Source organism: Ursus maritimus, unplaced genomic scaffold (genome assembly GCF_017311325.1).
Source record: "Ursus maritimus isolate PB19 unplaced genomic scaffold, ASM1731132v1 scaffold_2, whole genome shotgun sequence".
NCBI classification, from domain to species: Eukaryota; Metazoa; Chordata; class Mammalia; order Carnivora; family Ursidae; genus Ursus; species Ursus maritimus.
Genome location: NW_024424452.1, coordinates 43,745,680 through 43,766,229, shown reverse-complemented (window position 1 = coordinate 43,766,229; position 20,550 = coordinate 43,745,680). Strand labels below are relative to the sequence as shown.

The following is a 20,550-nucleotide window of genomic DNA, read 5'->3' as shown; positions in this document are numbered from 1 at the left end:
CTCCTAAGTTCGACTCCGGTCTGCGGGTCCGAGCTGGCCTCTCTGGTCCAGTCGCTCTCTGGCCATGCCACACCAGGACGGCCCCTCCGGAGGGCACCCACTTCACCCCACGCGCAGTGCTCGCTCCTCCCCCTGGCACACAGCTCCATTCGGCCCTCCGACTGGGCGTGCTGCAGCCGGCTGGCTCCCACTCAAGCCATCCTGAGCCCAGTGCCGGCGGCCCTCCACCCCCAGCACACTCTCTCGGATGGTTTTCTCGTCCCCACCGACTGTTAGCCGGCACGGTCTTCACCTACTCGTGTCTGTGCTTCCCTTGGTGCTCGGCACACCGTGGGTGTTTCCAAACATTTGTAAATGAGTAAATGAATTCTAGACGTGCTCCCAGCTCTTTTCCTCGAGGGTCTTATTGATGTGAACCCAGAACGAGCTTAGCACCTTGCAGACGTCACGAGTGAGAGCTGGGACTGGAGCCTCGCCCTGGGCAGCCTGGGCCACTTTGCCGGCGCTGCCCCTCTTCTCACTTCCAGTTACACGGGTTCTTGAGTCAGGGGAGGCTCTGAGGGAAGAGGAGGGGAACCCCCGAGAGCCACGCTGGGCTCCTGCTGTCTGGTCCTGCCGAACTCCTGACCTCGGTTTGGGACCCGGCCAAGAGCGAGGCGGGCACAGTGTCAGGAGAGTAAGAGGGCTCCTGCCCTCCAAGAGCTCACAGCTGAAGCGTAGAAACAGGATATGCCCGGAACGAGGTCCATTGCAGACCGGCACGGCTTTGAGCAACAGGCAGCAGGGGCTTCTCGCTGCAGAGGCTTTGAGCTGCCCCTTGACGGTAGGCATGGTTCGGTAGGCAGAGAAAAGGGGAGAGCCAGAGGCTGGGGCAGGTTCTGAGCAGGAGTAGAGCCAAGTGGGTACAGCCAGACGGGTGGAGCGAGTCCTAGGTGGGCTCCCGGGATGATGAAGGAGCACAGGGAGGAGCCTGTTAGGCTTGCAGTGGGTAGGAATGGAAAGGGAGGTTGAGGGTCAGATCACAGAGGCCTTGAATACTGGCTTAGGGATCAGGCTTTGGCTTTGGGGGCAGCAGCTCTCAGCCTTGCTGGACTCAAATCCTTCGAGACTCTGGTTCAGTGGGGCTGGGATGGGACCCGGGAATCTAATTTAACCAGCACTCTGCTCCAGGTGATTCTGCCGCTGGTGGGCCGAGGGAAGGCTCTGAGAAGGTCTGCTCGGAGGGAGGGGTTGTGGCCCGTTCTGAGCCAAGGGTAGCTGGCTGGTGGAAGCACAGCATGCAGGGCAGGTTGTCAGAGAAAGAGGAGGCAGGAAAGCCTGGGTAGTAGCCCTTGGGATGGTCCTGACCGGAATGGTAAGGAAATATCTGGAGTAGAGAGGAAGGGACAGAGCAGAGTCAGGGGACAGAACTTGGGAGCCCCCTGGCTTTGCAGCAGAGAGGTCAAGGGAGGGGCCTCATTAATGACTCCCTGTGGATTCCGTCCCTCTTGTATCAGGTGTTTATTGAGCATCTACTTACGTGCCAGGGGCCGGGAACACGGAGATGAAAGGCATGGCCCTGCCCTCAAGGAGTCTGCAGTTTGGGTGAGGAGACGGGATAAGTAACCTCATAATTACAGCCAGTGAGGCAAGAGCAACGCATGTACGGGTTTATTTAGGATGGGGTCTGGCACACAGTCAGCATTCAAAAAAATCTTAACCATTGCTACTAAGTGGCCAGAGAGGAGAGCAGGTCAGTGCAGCCCTAGGGGGTTTGGGGGTGAGCGGCCCGCTCCGTCTGTCCCAGACCGGAAGCTCAGTGAGGGCATGGTCAGGCCCCTACACGTCTGCACCCTGCTGAGAGGCAAGGACAGGCTTCCCAAGCGGGGGAGCCCTCCAAGTCCGCGTAGAGGTGGACGGTGCGAGGCCAAGGTGTCAGGCCTGCAAGCAGAAGGGTGCGGGAGGCAGGAGCTGGGCCCTTGTGGGGATGCGGGCAATACAGATGCGGAATTCCCGCAGAGCAGACGGTGGGCAGTCACGCTCCGTCTTAGCAGGTTGGACCGATGTAGGGCCCATCCAAGCAGGAACCGAGTTGCCATCTTCCCTGCCTCCCCACCCCCACCTCACGTCCTTTTGCTGGAGGGGAATTTCAGGGAGGCTGAGGAAAGGGGAGGAGGAGGCTGGTGAGGGTTAGCAGACACCCCACCTCCCCAAAGGGAAGAACTCCAGGCTGCGTGGCAACTGGAGAGAGACGAACGGGGGCAGCACTGGACGGGTTAAGTCTGCAGAGGCACTGGCTCAGAACAGGGTAATTAGCCCGCAGGGGACAGTGTGCTGGAGTCACTGGGCTGGGAGTTCAAAGGCACCACGCCCACATTCCTTAATTAAGAGAGCAGCTGGCAGCTGGGCCTTTCTGGGAAGGCCTGAGCGGAGCCAGGGAGTCGCTGTGGCTCGGGGGGCTGTAGCCCCATCAGCACCTCTCCCCTGGCCCACCTCCTCTGCGGGCAGGGGCGGGGAGCAGGCGTCCCCCCCCCCCCCCCCCCCCCCGCGCTGGCTGTCTGAGCTCCATTCGGGGCCAGTGGAATCTGGGTGTCCGGCCTACCCACACTTGTTCTTGATTCTTGGACTGGCCTGGGGACAGAAAAGGGCCACACCAGAAGCGAGAAGAGAGGGAGGAGAGACAGAAAGTGGGAAGGTGTTTGGGGGAGAGAAGGAAAGCAGGCAGAGCTCCAGACAGGGAGGAGGGGCATTCAGCGGGCTTTCTGGGAGGGAAGGGGTCACCTCTGAAGGGTGGTGCGGGGGAGGGGCTGAGAGGCCAGGTGGCCCCATCTTTATGTCTACCTTCGCCTCCTCGTTTCGTGTCGAGGAGACCATCTACCTGCATGATCGGTCAGCTGACACCATGCCACCAGGCACCGGCTGGCCCCAGAGGCTGCCCTGGCTGGGGCGCAATCTCCCCTTCAGCCAGCTCGGGGAGCAGAGACAGTGCCTGCACGTGTGGAAACCGTGCACCTGACCTCCCGTGAGAGGACCCTGTCACGCCTGCGCCCACGGCCGTGAGCACGAGTGCCTCTTTAATATCTGTGCCTACAGCACCTGCCGTGCCCCGCCCTTGTCCTGGCCTTGCTGGGGATGCGGAGCGGGAGTGGAATCTTTGATGTTTGGTGCACAGAAACAAGGTGCACACAGCAGGAAGGGGGACGTGGGAGAGAAGAAACAGCCCTGTAGAAACTGGGTGGGACAGTCCGAGGCTTCGTAGGCTCTGTTTTTGAGGCAAAGACGTACTTTCCCAGGGAGCTGAAGGCAGGCTGCGTAAAAAAGAGACAAAGCCACGACCGTGCTCCGTGGACGTAGTGAGGGAGGAGCTGGCATCTCACTCACTCGCTCAGCAAACACTGGCTGGGCCCCCATCCCGCGCGCCTTACCACGGTGAGCAGGTGTAGGGAGCTCAGCACGGGTAGCCTGCGGGCGCAGGGCTCGCGCCGATGCCGGTGCCCATCTGTACCCCCTGCAGAAACAACCCCCAGACAAGGAGGCTGATGACGTAGGCTGATCTTCAAAGAGCGTGACGGACGGACCCCTCAGGGAGAGTGCAGCGCGATGCGTGCTGGAGAAGCAGGTGCGCTGACCGCCCTGGGCCCGGCCGGCTGCGGCTCCTTTCAGCAGTGCAGACCGAGATGGACCTGTGTTCGGGGCACACAACATCCCGGTATTGGATGCAAAAGCCTGGGTCTCCCCTGTCCTGTGCACCCCGGCTGTCGTTCCTGCCATCGCCGTCCGTACAAAGGCGAAGGGCGCAGAGGTATTCAGTGGAGGCTGCTTTAGGTAAAATTGTCAATGACCTTATTTCCTAGCCAAATCTAAAATAAACCTGGAATTGAGAGAAATCTCAGTACCTGCAAGCTGCCTGGTTCAGGGAAGGGTCACGCTGCATTTTTATTGCTTGTCTCTAAAGTGTTGAGCCACATACAAGGCAAGGGCAGGCGTCCCGTGGCACCTCAGGATGCAGCTGTCCTATAGCCGGTCAGACCCAAGGGGGCCAGCAGAGGGCAGCCGCGAGGCCCCGGTTGCACTGCCTCCCTCCCCCGGAGGGGCAGCAGCACGCTGCCGCTCACCCTGCACAGAGCCCTTTCCTCCCTGCTTACCTGGGAAGTGATGTGACCCCACAGAGCCCCGTCCCTACATCCCTAGAGCAGGCAGATGGCTCACCGCTGCTGGAACGTCTGCGTTTAGCTCTGACTTGGAGAGCAAGCCAGCAGTGCAGAGCCTTGCGGCTGGGCTGCAGCCTTCCTTGGGGTCGGCAGGGTCTGTCCCTGGAGCCCCGGGAGAGTCCACTCTCCTCTCCACCAGCGTCCTCCAGGATCAGCGGCGGGTTCCTGCTCTGAGCACTGGCAAGGGGCCTGGGGCCACCTGTGGTGCAGTCAGGCCAGCCAGGGAGAGTCTGGGGTCTCCTTCGAAGCCTCTCCTTCCTCTGCGTGCTTTTCGAAGATTTACTTTTTCTTCAATTTTCTTAGTAATTGTTCATTTTTAAAAATCCCAACTCATTCCTTTCTAAACTAAAGGGGAAGGATATTTTTGGCAGTGCAAATAGAAGTGGGGGTGGGGAGGGATTCCGGGGAAGGAGCAAAGTGCAGGAGAGGCCAGCCACAGGTATGCGTGCGTGTGTGCGTTCATGCATGCGTGCGTGTGCAAGAGTGTGAGTGTGAGTGTGGGTCTGTGTGCGTGTGTGGGATAGGACTTCTCATCTGTGTCAGAGGAACTGTTTCTCTTTATTTTGAATCCATTGTGGACCGTATACTTTGAAGAATATAATAAAAGCAATTTACTAAAAGAAGAAATAAAAAGAGACATACAAAATATAAGCCCTATTTTTTATGATTGTATTAAACAAACAAAATCACTGTCAGATTGCTATAAAAGTTTCCAAGTTCTTGCTTTCCACTGTTCCACACACCCCACCCTGCACTGGTGAACACCATCCACAGACAGGCCCCAGTGTCACCGGTGTGGGTCAGGGGGCGGGTGGTGTGAGTGCTCAGGGAGGAGCCGGTCCATGGGGATGAGTGGCAGGGCCGGCTCCTTCCTGCTCCCCATCATCAGTGTCTCCTTCACGAGCTGTCCTGTCTTTGACTTGACTCTTTACAAGGGGCCAGCCTGTTTATAGAGGGCGTGGCAAGGCTTGGCTTCTGCAAGTGCTTCCTGATGGACCAGCGAGGACCCCGGGCTTCTAGATGGCCTGGCATGTGCTTCCCAGGCTGGCAGATGAAGAAGCGAAGGGGAGGGGGCCCTGATGTCTTCTGGACACGGACTGGACCAGTGATGGGAGAGATGGGGAGGAAGCCGAAGAGGCTGGGGAAGAGGAAGGTCAGGTGGGGGATGGGAAGGAAGAGAAGGCCTGGGGAAGCCAGGAAATGCTAGCGAGGGTTGTCTCAGCAGTTCTCTGGGCCCTCTGTCCTACCCAGTGATGTTCCCAAAGGCGAGTGGATGGAGGTACTCCCATGACGTGTCTTTTGGAGGCAGACCAGGCTTTCTAAACTTTAATGTGCACACCACAGCTTACAGATCAGGTCTGGGGCTGAGTCTGAGTGGCTGCCTTTCTATTAAGCTCAAGGATGAACGCTGGCTGTGGGCAGCTCAGGGGCACCTGAGCAGGAGCTCTGGGTGGGGGGGACGTGGGCTTCTTCCCAGGACTGGTGGGTGGGGTCGGTGACGTCCAGCAGCGTGACTGGGACCTCACTCTGATTAGGGGGCAGGGGCCTGCAGGGAGCCAGGGCTGGGAGGAGGGCCTCCTTGTTACTAGAACTAAACTTTCAGCGTCAAGGAGTATGGACTCAGCAAGCAAACCAACCATCAGGCACTGAGTGATCGGCAGTGGTGAATAATATGACACAAATTGATACACTTCTGTGAACAAATAGATTCTACAATCCTGTATCTTGGTAAACACGTGCGGGGTAACCGCGTCTTCTGATCTAGTCCACAAACGGGGGTTTTGGACAAGCCTCCGTTCCAGCAACTTTGGTAACCTGGTCACCTGGAAGGGGTCTGAGCAGAAATGGGTTGCATGGGAGGCAGGGCTCTCAGAGCCTGGGGGGCCGCTCTGGGGTTAGGAATTCCGTGATATTATCTAGGCCAGGCCTTTCCTCCAGCCTCTTGGTCTCCCCGAGCCTCTGAGAGGTCCTCAGCCCTGTGGTCACTCCGGGGCCCCAGCCACAGCTTGGAAGCTGGGGATTCTCTACTGGAGCCGCCCAGGCTGGCTTTCTCCTTCAGGGCGAGGCCAAGCACACGCATAGGGACTGAGGGCCACCGTTGAAAGCCCTTACAAACGTGTGGAGAGAAGGCACTCAAACCCTTCCATTCATGTGCAGGAAGACATGTGTGGCTTCCGTGTCCAGTCCACTGCTTGGAACTCACGTGTGAGCGGGATGCCCCTGCCCACGTGTTCCTGTTCTTCCGCTCAGAGGGCGGCCCAGAGGTCATTTAGGTGTTCCTTGAGTCTCCTCGGGACCCTGGCCAGGACGCCCGGCTCCCTCGCTGCTGGGCTCAGGGATTGGGGACCTACACAAGGGGCTGGGGTCTCCGCTGGCCTCCTGGGGAGCACTGGAGGCCACGGGTGGGTGGTGTTGGGGGGATGCCATCAGTAGTAGAGGACCTCCTCAAAGTTACCAAGGGGAGCTTTGTGGGTCCTGCTTCTTGTCTTCGGTCCCCTGTCTGGAACCTCACCGCACCGCGAGTGTTTCACCTCGGTGTAGATGACAGAAGCGTCCTGTGGGAGAGTCAGGTCAGGATGAGGAGGAAGATGTAACACAGAGAGGGAGGGAAGAGAGGAGGTCCAACTCACCCAGGTCCCCGAGGCTGACTCAGCAGGCCCAGCTGTGGGGGAAAGAGAAACACTCGGGTTCGGGTGCCTGGCTCACCTGTGCACCTGCTGTTCCCCCACCCCAGGGAGCTCTGCTCCCCCTTTCCCTTCTCAGGACCCTTTCCTGCCATTGGAGCACAGGTGGGGCCAGGAACCAGGAGTCCTGGGTCTGCGCACTGCACTGCAGCCCAGCAGTGTGACTGCAGGCCAGCCCCTTAGCCCTGGGCCTCAGCCTCCCCAGCCCAGGAGAAGGGAGGCGGGGGTCACAGTGACCGCCTCACAGGGATGATAGTGAGAAGCAGGAGAAACGAACGTGTCGAAGGCAGCAGACAGCTACCATGCACCAGGCAGTCCTTCAGGTGCAAGGACTGTATTTATTATATTAATCTCACACCAATCCTGCCAAGTAAGGAAGACTAATTCCTTCTCAGATTGGGATGAGAAAACGGAGGCTCAGAGCGGCTAATACTCCCGACGGTCATACCCGTAAGAAGGGGAAGGGCTTCTTCCCTGTTTGTCCGCTTCCCCGGTGGCCCTCAGTCCCCGTGCGTGTGCTTGGCCTCGCCCTGAAGGAGAAAGCCAGCCTGGGCGGCTCCAGTAGAGAATCCCCAGCTTCCAAGCTGTGGCTGGGGCCCCGGAGTGACCACAGGGCTGAGGACCTCTCAGAGGCTCGGGGAGACCAAGAGTCTGGGGGAAAGGCCTGGCCTAGATAATATCACGGAATTCCTAACCCCAGAGCGGGGCCCCCCCAGGCTCTGAGAGCCCTGCCTCCCATTTGCCTGTAGGCAAATACCAAATCTTTGCAAATGTGAAGCATTCTCCCAAGGATAACAGATCCAGCACCCCCTTCCTCCGCATCTTGGAACACAATGGCCTCTCCTCTCTTTGGATTTCAGGCCCCCTCGCCCCTCCCCTCAGGAAAAGCCTACACCTTGCGGCCCCACTAGGCTTAAAACAGCCACATTTCCTTATTTTGTCCATGAGATCCTCATATTCAGAGGTGGCTTCTTTTTTTCTCTCTGGTGTTTAAGTTCTCATTGTAACTCTGCTCTGGAAGAAACTGGGCCCACAGGTGCTTTCCTACCTGCCTGCCCATGCTTGGGTCCTGGGGCACCTGCCCCTGAGTCCAGGAGACTCCCTGTTTGTCCGCTTCCCCGTCATGGCAGAGAGCAGAAACCCCAGGCTGATTCAAACCCATTTTACAGACCAGGAATAGAAATCTCAGCAAAACAAAAACAAAAGGCTTCCTGTGTTTGAATACCTATTACCCACCAGACAATCTTTGAGGTGTCTAGAACCTACGTTCTAGTTCTATTCCTAATAATTTATAATAGTCTTGCAAAGCAGGCGTTATCTCCACTTTATAGATTCGGCTCAGAGAGATCAAATAACTTGCCCAGTTGCACAGTGAGTACATAGAGTCAGGTTTCGAATTCAGGTCTGACTCAGAAGCTCATACTCTTCCCATGACGCCATGCTGCCTTTCTCTCTGTGGTAGAGAGGACTAGCCTTCCCCGTCCCTGCCGTCTGAGTCTGGTTTCTGTGGTTGGAGCATGTGGTCTTCTTGGTTCCTCTCAGAGCTGGGAAGGTCCTGCCGAGACTTATACTCTGGTGCAAAGACAAACTGCATCATTACTTTCTCTCTTTCCTTTGTTCCTTCACAGTGCTCAGAAAAAGGGTGCCAGCAGTGGTGGTGTGTGGAGATGATGTTGAAGAGAGTCCTTATGGTGAACATAGCAGTGTTGGTGGTGGGTTGTTGTTGGTGGGTTGTTAGTGGTGTTGTTGTTGGTGGGTTGTTGTTGGTGGTGTTGGTGGTAGAGATGATAATGGTAATTGTTGTGGTGGTAAAATGGTAATGTTGACAGTCGTCAACTACCTCAACCCAGGCCCCAAACTTCCCCTTCACGTTAGCAAACATGTCAAGTTTCGTTTGAGATCACTCACCTTCACTCTCCTTTGGGACAATAGTCACTGAAGAGTAAATATCATCTTCCTCATTCTCATTCTGCCGAGTGACTGAAAGAAGGAATGAGGCTTGAATAGGACCCACCTGCTCTCCCACCTCAAGACATCAGTGTCCTGAAGACACCTCTGGAGAGAAGCCAATCAGGGGCTCTGTCATGGTGGTAACCGGAAGTGGGAGGTGGCCATTAATATGGGATATCCATCTTAGCGGAAGCTGACTGCCCCCACGGCAGGTTCTAGCAGCTTCGCCAACCCTGACATTGTTTCAACTAGAGGTTGGCAAACTTCTGTAACAAAGAGTCAATGTTTTAGGCGTTGCTGGCCATTCATTCTCTGTTGCCACTACTCGGCTCTCTAGTGCGAAAACAGCCACACACAGTACATACATAATGTTCTTTACAAAAGTACTTGGTGGACTCGATTTCTTTACAAAAGTACTTGGTGGACTAGATTTGGCCCATGGGCCCGAGTTTGCCAACTATTGGTTTAAACCCTCCCTGCCCTCCATCTGGAGGCCAGGCTTCCCTCCTACTTCCCTGTCCCTCCCCCAGCTTCATAGCTCTGGCCCCTCACGCTCTCCCCAGAAGCCATCCCCTTCCTTCCCCGATGACTGTTCCCTGAGACGTGGGGCTCGCAGGGCTTCCTTCTCCTCGAGCCCCCTCAGAGTCCCTTCTCCGTCTTCAGGGACAGAGCAGGCATGGTCCTTACCGTTGGCATACAGCAGGTGCTGCTCTCCACCTGGGGCTGGGGGCAGATTCCGGCTAGGAAGGGGCCCTAGGAGACACAAAGGCATGATTCTGAGTTCCCTCAGAGAGCAGGCTGGACGGTGGGGGGTAGAGAGTCTGAGAGAGAGGAAGTCAGTGGAGGCTGCTGGAGGTCTGAGGCTGGTTTGTTTATGAGGGTTAATTCACAGGTCTGGACACGGTTAATTTTTATAGGATGTTTCCTTTGAAAACTACCCTCGAGGGTAGAATGGCCCCATGGGAATCACAAACTGGGAGGAAGCAGGGTCAGAAAGGAGGGGTCACACCCCTGCATGGAGAGGGCCCAGACTCACCAGTCAGGCTGCTTCTCAGAAGGAAAAGCTAGTAACTTCGGCCACACACCATGTGCCAGACGCCGGGCCAGGGAATTCAGGTACCACGTCTACTGCGCAGCACAGGGCCCGACCCAGCGGCCCGCACGGCGCTGGAGGGCAACAAAGCCTCTCTCCCTAACTCTTCGGTGTCTGATATTCTTTGCAACCGTCTTGCAAAGGTTGATACGATGACGTCATAGTATCATCTGGAGGTGAGGTGACTGAGGCTGGGAGAGGGCAATTCTCCAAGGTCACACAAGGTAAGTGGTAGGGACAGAATCTTAACGCAAGTTCATGTGCTTTTTCTCCACTAGCATGTGGCCTCTGGGAAAGCAGGTGCGTCCAGAACTTTAAAAATTAGCTCCTGGGACAGGGATGGGGTCACGTGGACTTTAGAACGCTCGGTTCATGCCTGGTGCCCAAGAAACGTTCTTTAGCTCTGACGGCCAGAAGGCGCCAGGATCGCTGGTAGGATGGGGGGAAATGTGCTTCCTCTAAAACCAGGAGTGCATTTACGGAGACTGTGAGAAGCTCCCGGTTATGAGACATCCGGTCGTGCTCATTGCTCATTCGCCAGGGCTGTGCTTCTGGGTCTCCACTCACTGCAGAGCTCCGGGAATTCCACAGACCTCGGCTTTACACGGGGTGTGACAACGGCTGGTAAACGACCACTGTTCAGCAAACAGTGAGAGCAGCGGGCACGCCTAGGCCAGGGCTACTTTGAAGTGGCCCCTTGCATGACTGTCTACAGTACTAGTGACACCAGCATTGGCCAAAATGCTGTGCAAGGTGCCTTCAGAGACACAGGTGTCGAGTATCTTTGGTGGTGGCATGTGCTTTGTCTGTCGGGGGAGTGGACACGCTATCTGGCGATGGTTAAGAGCCTTCCAGAGCCGGGTGTGAGGAACAAAGCTGTTGACCTACTGTTTTCCTTGTGAAGCTTTGGCAGTGGGCCTGAAGGTGGTTTTCTGTGTGAGAGTCTCAAGGTTTTGTGCCTCTGAGTTTCTGCGGTAAGAGGACCAGGACGGCCCCCAGGAGCCCTAGTTTCCTGAGAGACAGGTTCCTTCATACGATGAGCCCAGCTGCTCCCAGGCTGGTGGGGGCTGGGTGGGGGGGTGGGGCCCTGCCGCGGCAGAGGCTGCGCATGAAGAGGGGGTTCTGTCATTCCCTGTGAGAGGTTTCCCCCTCTTGAGGAGCCTGCAGCAGTGACCGCCCCCCACCGTCTTGTCTGGGGCTGAGGGAGACAGCTGGGCTGCGTTGCTTTGTCTCTAATGCTCTGACCTGGAGGGGCCTGGAACAGGGACATGTGTTCCTGAGGCCAGGTAAGTGGCTGGGCCTCTAGAAGGAGGCTTTATTGCAGGTGCAGGGGCGCTAGAAGCCACACACCTTCAGCTCCTGGCCTGCTACTCCAGCTGCCTCCCCATCGAGCTCTGGGCCAGCCTCCATCTTCCTCCTACATACAGGGGTACCCCAAAGCAAGAGCTCCTCCATGGAGCCCCGACTCCAGGCGAGAGCGAAGGTTTGTGGGACACAGACTACTGAAAGCGGAGAGGAAGCTGGAGGCAGGCCCGAGCCCTAACTGGGGTGCTGACAAGGCAGGGGAGGGAGTCCAGGGCTGGGGAGAGGCCCTTTCAGTTATCCTGGCTGGCGCTCGGGGAGGGACACTTGGACTGCACGACTGGGTGGTCTTTCCCACGGAGTAGTCTGGCCCAGCTCCAGAAAAACTCATCACAAACTCCTTAACAGAAGGAGCTGCCAACTTGAGTAAGGAACCCAGCTCTGGTGGCCTCCGAGAGCACCCACTTCTTCCCTTGGCAAGTGGAAAAGAAGAACGATACCCCTCGCGGGGAGGAGGGGCCGTTGATTTGAGTCTCTGTTGGTGGGTTTGAAGGCCTAGGAATAAGCTGGCACCAAAAAGCTTTGGCATTTTAGCCCTTCCCTTAAATGTGGCCTGAGGTGAAGACAGGTTAGAATAGGAGTAAGTGTGGAGCCCCCCAGGGTGAGAGCCCCCATTCCTGCTTCCTCCTCATGACTGGGCAGGAGAGGAGGATCTGGAATCACGTAGACTAGAGGAAGCATGTACCGAGCCCCACTAGACGCCACCGCACACGGCAGGGATCAGGTGGCTGTCACCCCCTTAGCTGAAACCCTCACACTAACCCCAAGAGGGAGACACGTGGTGACTCCTACAGGGAACGGCCAAGGTCGCAGAATTAGGAGACAGCAGTGTTGGGTGCAGGCCCTTGATCCGTTCTCTCTGCCACGTTTCCTTTCTGATGAGTGAACCTCCGCCACCGAGCACCCCTTGGGCCCAGCCCGGGACAAGGTGGGGGCGCTCTTGAGCACGCAGACCCGCACGGGGGTTCCCCTTCCTCCTCTCCCCTCTGCTCAGCAGAGCTCTGGTCTGACCGAGTGCTGGCGGCCTGGGGTTTTCCTGGCATGTTCTTCAGCCACAGATGGTCTTTCAAGCATGAAGGACTCTGACGTGCATTGCGTTTGGCTGTAATTGTCCCTCTGTCTGTGCCTCCGTTCAGGCCCAAGCGTGCGGTCGTGTGTTTGTACACATCTCTGAGTGTGGTGGGGGTGTGAGACAGTGTGTCTGTGTGTTTTGGAAGCTGTAAGTGTCCCTCCATGGCCTCCTTTGTGTGACATGTAAAGAGAAGTCCCTCCTCCCACCCGACGCCCCAAGAGGAAGCAGCTGGTCCCCTCAGACACTGGCTCCCAAAGGCTAGGCAGTGCCTGGCATAGGGACTCGGCCACTAAGAAAGTCAAAAAGGCTACTGACCAGGTTTTCTCCAGGGTCTGAAGTAAGCCACAAGTGCGGTGGCGATGACCAGCACACCCAGCAGGCTCGCAGACAGACAGGGAACCAGCCAGTGGCTGCTGGTGAGGGTGGACAAGCCCCGAGGACCTGGGGGATAAAGTTGGGGTGACCATGAGTGTTGAGGATGAAATTCAGAAATGTTCCCCAGGTGGGCACGGGGCAGAATGGCTGGCATCAGGGGGAACGTGTGGCCTAAAGGAGGCTGGTAGGTGGAATGAGGGACGGTCCAGGGGTTGCCAGCACGGACGGGCAACACCATTGATGACCATATACGACGCTCCCCCGGCACTGGCTCGCGTGCTTTCCCTCCAGGTTCAGGGGACAGATACCCCACGCAGGGTCCGTGCTCACTCATGCAGTGCAGGCTGTGGGTGGGGGGTACACAGAGGGGTGAGACCTGACCCTTGCCAGCTTGCTGGGGCTCAGAGCCCGGGTGGGGGACAAGACGTACCATCCAGGGAGAGTGTCGTGGGCTCACTTGTCTCTTTGGAGACACTGTTCTCGGCCTGGCAGGAGTAGTTCCCAGCATCCTGCTCTGACATCACAGTGAAGGGGAAGGAGGCTGCTCTTCCATGGGGAGTGTGGTGGTTCCCCAGGATATTCCCGTCCAGGTAGAACGAGTACAGGATTGGAGGGGAGCCACTCTGGGTCTCACAGAGGAGCTCCACCGTGTCCCCTACGGCAAGGCCAGTGGACCTGGGCCTCAGGGTGAGCAAGGGCTGGGACACAGGAGCTGGGGCGGCACATGGGGTCGGAGGCTCAGCTACACACCCAGGCTCCTGGCCCCTCCTTCCCCGGGGACCCCTCCCCCAGGTCCAGGGGTCCCATTTCCTGAAGCCCAGATCCCTGGGAGTGTCTCCCGTCCCTTCCCACTTACCTTGCACCCTCACCTCCAGCTGGGGGCTCTGTTTCTGGACCCTGCTGCCCTCACGGGTGGCCTGGCACCAGTAAAGCCCAGAGGCACCCTCCTGGGCTTCTGGGAGGCAGAGCTCTGAGTGGGGGCCCCAGTTCTGCAAGGTGTGGCCATCTTTGTGGAAGGAGAAGAGGAGCCTCGAGGCCGACCTCTGGGGGTGCAGCTCCGTCTGGCATCTCAGGGTGAGTGGGCTCCCCTCACGGAGCTCGGGAGAAGGGACAGCGCTCAACACTGGAGGCGGGAACAGCTCTGGGAAGAAGCAGGCCCAGGCTCAGGGGAGACTCCTGAACTGTGAGTCCCCAGAGGCGGGGGTCTAAGCTAGGGCACATCCCGGGCCACAGCCCCGTGCCCCATGGGAGACACTGTCATTGTCCCCCCAGGACCCACCTCTCATCTCATGACTACAGCCCCAGCCCTTCTGGAATCCCGAGCCAGAGCCAGAGGGCCTTGTAGGTCATTTGGTCCCCAGAGGGGAAGGGTCTGGCCCCGGGTCTCTGGGACCGCGTGGCAGGGCTGGCTCAGGGTGCTTCGGCGGCCCAGGGCATACCCCTCCTTTCCCGGTCTCCAGGTGTGCCCCACAGGGGCAGGGCATCAGGACAGCACGGTGGACATCTCAGAGCTCTGCGGTTGGCCCGGCATCAGGGGCAGCCAGAGGGAGGGCTGCTGCCCAGAGAGCTGCTGACCTCTAGAGACCAGATCCCTGAGCGGCACCCTAGCCCCACCTCCCCCATTCCCCAAATCTGGGGACTCACCTTGGACTTGAACTGTGGTCATCTCTGACCTTTGTGTGCCCAGGTATGCGATGAAGTTCACCTTCCCAGTGCAGCTGTACTGGCCGCTGCTTTCCGGTGTCGCTGTCCCCATGCGCAGAAACCATGTGGCCTTCGGGTCACGGAGTAATTTTCTGTCTTTGTAGAACTGGACCTGGGACAGGGCTGTGTTCTTCCGTCCTTGGCATAGCAACATCAGGGTGTCGCCCTCAAACACAGGGTCTGGCCAGGTTCGGAGGTACAGCCAGCCTGTGAGACACAGGACTGGGGTCACCCTGGAGCCCCATGTCCCCTCAACCCATTTTCTCCCTTGGTCCCCCAGCCTCAGGCCTCCCCTGGGGATAGAGGTTCCTGGACAACACCTGTGTGGCTGCCCCACCCCCCAGGCCTTCATGCCAGACCTGGCCGGGCTTCTGCTTTCCTTTCCCCTCCTTCCTCCCTCCTTCCTCTTCCCTGCCTTTTTCTCTATTCCTCTCCCCTCCCCTCCCCTGCTCTCCTTGCACCTTCTCTCTGGTCTTTGTCCCTCGTACCTCCTCCTCCTCCTCCTCGGCTCCTTTCGCACTGCCCTTCCAACATCGCCAAGCTTAGGTCGAGTTGAATTCCTTCCATCTTTGTTCTACTTCCTTCCTCTTGACCCAATTCTCCCCCCACCCATGAAGGGCTACAGGAGGAGACAGAGGTCAGTGCCATTTATAAGGGAATAAGATGAGGCCCCGAGCCATTTGCTGGGACTTGAATCACCTAGAATTATCCTCAACCTGAGACCAGTGGGGTCCCAGGTCTCATTTCTGCCCGGGCATCAGCCAGGACCCCTGAGGAATGGGCCTAGTCTGCTGCTCTGAAGATGTTTCCAGGGGATCCAACGGCCCATCAGTTAAGCTTTGGCCCAGAGACATATCTGGAGTTGGAATTCACATAGGTAAGACTCACCAGTTTGCCCCACACAGGGAACTGTAAGAGAACAGAGTGATAGAATTAGGGTAAGTAGCAGAAAGAACTTTTTCACAAAGAGGCCTGTCACCTCAAGAATGGGTGTTCATACCCATTCAAAAAACCACCCACCCAACCCCCTCGGCACCTACTCAGCCAGCCCCGCAGCCTGCCAGCCTCCCAGTCCCCCAGACCCCTAGCCACTCAGCCACTCAACCCCCCAGTCTGCCAGCCCCCTAGCCCCCCAAGCCAGTCAGCCACCCAGCCACCAAGTTACTCAGCCACTCAACCATCCAGCCACCCAAACACCCAGCCCCCCAGGCACTCAGTCCCCCCAGCCCATCAGCTCCCTAGCCCCCCAGCCACTTAGCTTTTATGTTGGACCTACTGCTTAGAATCCTTTGCCCTATCTCAGTTCAAATGTCACACCCTTAGGTCTTCCTGGGACCCCCAGTTGAAATAATTCTCCTCAATCACTATTACAACACTCCACTGTATTATCATCAGAGCACTTGTCTCTATTTGAAGTTATCTTATTCTTTAAATTGCCTACTTGTTATCACCTGTCTCCCTCTGTCTAGAATATAAGCTCCACGAGAGCAGGGACTCTGTGGGTCTTGGCCATGGTCACGTCACCACACCTAGGATCTGTGCCAGGAATAGTCTGTGTTTTGGGGCGCTTGGGTGGCTCAGTTGTTAAGCACCTGCCTTCAGCTCGGGGCGTGATCCCAGAGTCCTGGGATCGAGCCCCACATCAGGCTCCTCCGCTGTGAGCCTGCTTCTTCCTCTCCCACTCCCCCTGCCTGTGTTCCCTCTCTCGCTGGCTGTCTCTCTCTCTCTGTCAAATAAATAAATCAAATCTAAAAAAAAAAAAAAAAGGAATAGTCTGTGTTCAACAAGCCTCTGTTGAATAAACACTCACAGGCTTTCCTTTGTGCCCAGCCACATGGGGTAGGGCACGGGAAGGAGGAGACGGAGAGTGGACCCTTGCACTGGTGGGTCCGAGCGCCCATCTGCACCTGCAGACAGAGCTCAGAGCGTGAAGACAGACCATGCAGTCCGGTGGCCCGATCTGTCTACAGAGCTCTGGAGAGTCCGGCATGGAAGTGACAGATGAAGGAGGTGAGGAACCACTGAAGGCTGAGGGACCTGGTCTGGCAGCTGGGATCGGGGAGAGAATGACAAACGGGCCAATGCGTCACACACTGTGTTTGCAGGACCTTTACAGGTGTCCCTAATGCTTCTGTCTATCTATCTATCTATCTATCTATCTATCTATCTATCTATCTATCTATTATTTTATTAGTATTTTTAAAGATTTTATTTTTAAGTAATCTCTATACCCAATGTGGGGCTTGAACTCACAATCCCGAGATCAAGAGTCACATGCTCTACTGACTGAGCCGGCCAGGTGTCCCAAAATATTTTTATGTAATTGACCTAAGCATGCTTTTGCTTCATTGCTTTTTTTTTTTTTTAAGTAAACTCTACCCCTAACATGGGGTTTGATGTCATGACCCTGAGATCAACAGTCCACATGCTCCATTGACTGGCTCAGAGCAGAATTTTTATTTTTATTTAATTAAAAATAAAAATTTTAAGTAGGCTCCATGCCCAGTGTGGGACCTGAACTCATGACTGAGGTTACACAGGCATGAGTAGCCCAAGGGATGGAGGGGCACAGCTGGACACGAAGTGGCGGAGAGTGTTCTAGACTTTGGGACAAGGGGTGAAGCAACGAGTGGCATAGCGCCAAGCACAGTCAGGCGAGCTGTCCTCAGGCCCTTCGCACTGTGTCCTTCACACTGACCGGTCCTAGGTGCTGTGGAGACACCGAGAATTGTGGCAATGGCCTTGGGAGGGGTGGGTGAAGACCTTCTCACCGGAGGCTTGAGATGTGGCTGTTTGGCGTGTTGATTCACATGTTGTCACCCTCGTTGTCCACACGGCCTGGGACCCAGACGGAGCCTTTCAGCTTCATTTCTCTGCTCAGCTCACGGCTAGCTCATCCACAGGCTCTCAGTGTGTGCAGAATTATGTGTTTCTTGCCATCCCTCCATCTCCCCCTGGTCCCATCTAAACACCTCTCTTCCTCTGAGCTTGCTGTAGTGGGAAGCGGGCAGGATTTGGAATCACATGACCTGAACTCGACTCATGAATCCATTTCTTTCTGTGTGAACTTGGACGCACCGTTAGAATCCCAATAGCCTTCAATTCCTGATTCCGTCTCTATGATAGGAAGTGTGACAGTCATTGCTTCCTTACAGAGTGGTTGCATATAGTGACCCACTCCCTGGAAACGTGGTTACCGAATTCACTGAAAAAAGAAAGAAGGCCTGACCTCAGAGTGACTAAAACCTTGCAATGTAGTGATGCCCCTCTTCCTTTCCCCTCTCTACCGGAAAAACACCTCTGCAGCTTCAAAGTGATGAGTAAACAGGGCTGAGGGCACAGAAGCGTACAAGAGAGGAGGCATCCAGAGAGCAGAGAGACCCTTCAGAGGAGCTCGTGTCCCCAGGCCCCGATGAGCTGCTGTCCTGCGCCGTGAGACCTGGGAGCTGTGCCTGCAGACCCGGTGTCTGTGATGAAGACAGCTGGCCGCGGGGTGCACAAGGGGCGGCGGCTGGGTTACAGCACTTCCTACAAAGGGGACCACGGACCCCAGTTTGGTAGGGGTAGATGAGGTGGTGACACAGCCATCGCATAAGGCGCACACCAGAGTCCCAGACAAGGGAGGCCACAGCCCGGCTGACCTTGGCGCTGGTCAGGCCATGGTGGGGGGGAGGCGAAGGACCAGCTCCTGGCCCAGTGACCACGTGTATCGAGACCAAGCAGACCAGGGCCGAGAAACCGTTCCCCACTCGAGGGGTCGGGAGATACTTATCTGAGAAAGACACAGCCGAGTAGGGACACAGTAGTCTTCAAGTATTCGATGGGCAAAGCTTACAAGAGGGGGAGAGACTTCAGGCAGAAGTGGGACTAATTCATGGGAATGAGAGAGACCAGGGAAGCAGGTCTCAGCAAAGCAGGAGGGACCAGCTCACGACAGCTCTAGCTCATCGGACGTGCTGCTTTGCCAAGCTGCGGCTCCCGCGTGCTGGGAGTGGCGGTGCTGTGGGAGCCCCGAGACACTCGTCATGGGCGTTGTGTGTGTCTACAGAGGGTGGGTTCCAGTCCTGGCACTGAACTTGGCTAATGCTCGGCTCAGAAGAAAATTAAGGTTCATCTCCTAAACTTCAAATACACCGGCCGTGTACCAGCACGTTCAGCGTCAGGGCCCCGGGCCTCTCGAATCCCTGATGGTCAATAGTAGTAATAGACACCATTTGTTGTGTGAACATGCCCCACCAGACACTTGAAATGAATTTTATTTTCCAGTCTTACTTGATTAGAACCCAACCACAGCCCTGCTGGAGGTATCATGGTGGGATGGAGAAAGCTCCAAGTGGACTTGGGTTTGCATCTCTGTTTTGCTCTTGTTAGCAGGGTAATTCTTTGCAAGTTTCATAACTTTTTGAACCTCAGTATCCTCAATTGTTTAATAGGATTAAAAAAATACCCTCCCATGATTCTAAAGGTTAGATGAGATACATTACGTGCTACAAAGCAGGCCTTCAGGGCTTCCTTCTTTGTCTCTGCCCACATGTAAGAGGAAATAGCAGGTCTGAGCTTACAGTAACTCTGTTCCTCCATAACCAGCCCTGGGGTCCCAGCAGCTTAGGCTGGTTTTCTGGGGTCCCCAAGCATCGAGTGTGACTGCATCATGCCTGGGACCTCTACCACCCTGTCCCCTAGTCAGCCAGTTTTTAACTCTCTCTCTTCTTCATTTGCTCTCTCCCATCCAGATCATGGGACCCAAGTTGGAAAGTGCTTGGACTCTGCCCATTCAAGTCCATCAAGGTCTGGTCCTTTCATAAGGTAGTGATTTGCCCTTGAAAGCCTTTCCTCGGAGTATATCCAGGCACTAGGCCTTCCTGCCCCTGCTCCCGGTATGACCATTAGACTTTTTCACTTGTCCAAATGGTCATTCATAAACGCACAGGGCAACGACGATGTGGGGGAAGGAAGAACACCAAGTGGGACAAGGGTTTTCCTCACAGGGTCAAATGCCCACAAACTCTGTCCAGGAAGAGATCAGATTTAGGAGTGGTTTTGCTTTCCTGGTTCAATGAAAACAAACAAATAAGCAAACTACTGGGACCAAGTTTAAAACAAAAAATAAATCAACACAGAAATTATAAAGCGAAATAGAATATATGCCCAGACTTCTTCCTTCTAAGTGTAGCAGGTAATAGTGGCTGAGACTGAGTCGAGTCTGGGGGGTCTAGTGACCCTCTCCCCACCCCATAATACTCTACTGTCGGAGGAGCAGACTTTCCGTCACTGGCATGGGTGACTGGCCCCTGGGGAGGTGTGTCAAGGAGAGAGATACAGATCTGGGAGAATGGATTTGATCCTTCAAACCATCCCCAAGGACCAGTCAGACCCAAAACAGACCCTCCTCCTCATCCCCAAGGGAGAGAGGATGTAAGCAGAAGGGGGATGGCCAGTTTGTAAAGGGTCAGAGCAAAGCCTCTTGACCAGATGAGAAGCCTGGTCATCGTTGACTGCTTCTAAGAAAACACTGAGGCTTCTTAACAGCATATCATTTTGTAAAAGCCCATTTCCTATTGCTGAGCAAGATGTGCAGAACTGCCTTTTCCCATTTCCCTGATCGCTCCAGCCCACTCCCCACCCAAAGCCTTCTTTCCTTCTATAACTTCGTTTTCCTTTTGAGACAGCCTGATGCGTAATTTAATCTTATTTGATGGGGTAAACATGTCTTTGGGCCTCAGAATGTGATTTTCTGCCTCCCTAATTTAGCTCTGATGCATTGAAGGCCTGCCCTTCCAAGGACCAAGGAAAATGAGATGGGAAACATCAGGGAGCCCCCCCCCCCCATCTCTGTCAAGCACACCGATGTGCACACACTCATTTCAAACTCCAGCCATAAAACTCACTTGAACCCAGAAAGGTAAAATTAGAAGTCCCATAACTGACTTACAGTCTTTGTGCCCAAGAAGAAAAGCTCACGCTCGGTGACTTACCGAAGAACAGCACAATCCTGCAGAGCAGCATGAGGCCTCCCTGGCACAGAGGAGGGACATAGATCCAGCTGAAACCAGATGCAAAGTCAGGGTGGAGGGGAGAGCATCTAAGCCGCAGGCCTAGGGGTGGGTGAGTGACCCCTAT

At 55.9% G+C, this 20,550-nt stretch overlaps 1 protein-coding gene and 1 long non-coding RNA gene across 3 annotated transcripts; one reads left to right on the top strand and one right to left on the bottom strand.

The window, feature by feature from the left end:
* The first annotated feature begins 586 nt into the window (after positions 1 to 586).
* On the top strand, positions 587 to 3,871 carry LOC103672056. Its single transcript, XR_571059.2, has 3 exons — positions 587 to 823; positions 1,497 to 1,584; positions 3,494 to 3,871. It is a non-coding gene; the product is annotated as an uncharacterized LOC103672056 (long non-coding RNA).
* Positions 3,872 to 4,838: 967 nt separating this feature from the next.
* Positions 4,839 to 20,550, bottom strand: FCRL6 (Fc receptor like 6). 2 transcript variants are annotated; one of them, XM_008700708.2, is made up of 11 exons: positions 20,406 to 20,550; positions 15,319 to 15,339; positions 14,371 to 14,637; positions 13,583 to 13,867; positions 13,157 to 13,438; positions 12,667 to 12,792; positions 9,512 to 9,577; positions 8,783 to 8,854; positions 6,821 to 6,852; positions 6,646 to 6,745; positions 4,839 to 5,328 (listed from the first exon to the last, which is right to left on the bottom strand). In XM_008700708.2, the coding sequence occupies exons 1-11, from the start codon at positions 20,434 to 20,436 to the stop codon at positions 5,207 to 5,209; spliced, it is 1,404 nt and encodes a 467-aa protein (XP_008698930.1). In that variant the 5' UTR covers positions 20,437 to 20,550; the 3' UTR covers positions 4,839 to 5,206. The 2 variants fall into 2 exon arrangements, with proteins under 2 accessions (XP_008698930.1, XP_040491827.1); XM_040635893.1 differs by lacking the exons at positions 4,839 to 5,328; positions 6,646 to 6,745; positions 6,821 to 6,852 and adding an exon at positions 8,143 to 8,446.

Bases quoted from the DNA above. Each gene is read 5' to 3' on its own strand.
- FCRL6 (XM_008700708.2), bottom strand. From the start codon at position 20,436: ATGCTGCTCTGCAGGATTGTGCTGTTCTTCG. The intron at 15,340-20,405 runs GTAAGTCACCGA...GTTCTCTTACAG, and splicing joins CAGGATTGTGCTGTTCTTCG to TTCCCTGTGTGGGGCAAACT. The intron at 8,855-9,511 runs GTAAGGACCATG...TCCTTCTTTCAG, and splicing joins GCACCTGCTGTATGCCAACG to TCACTCGGCAGAATGAGAAT.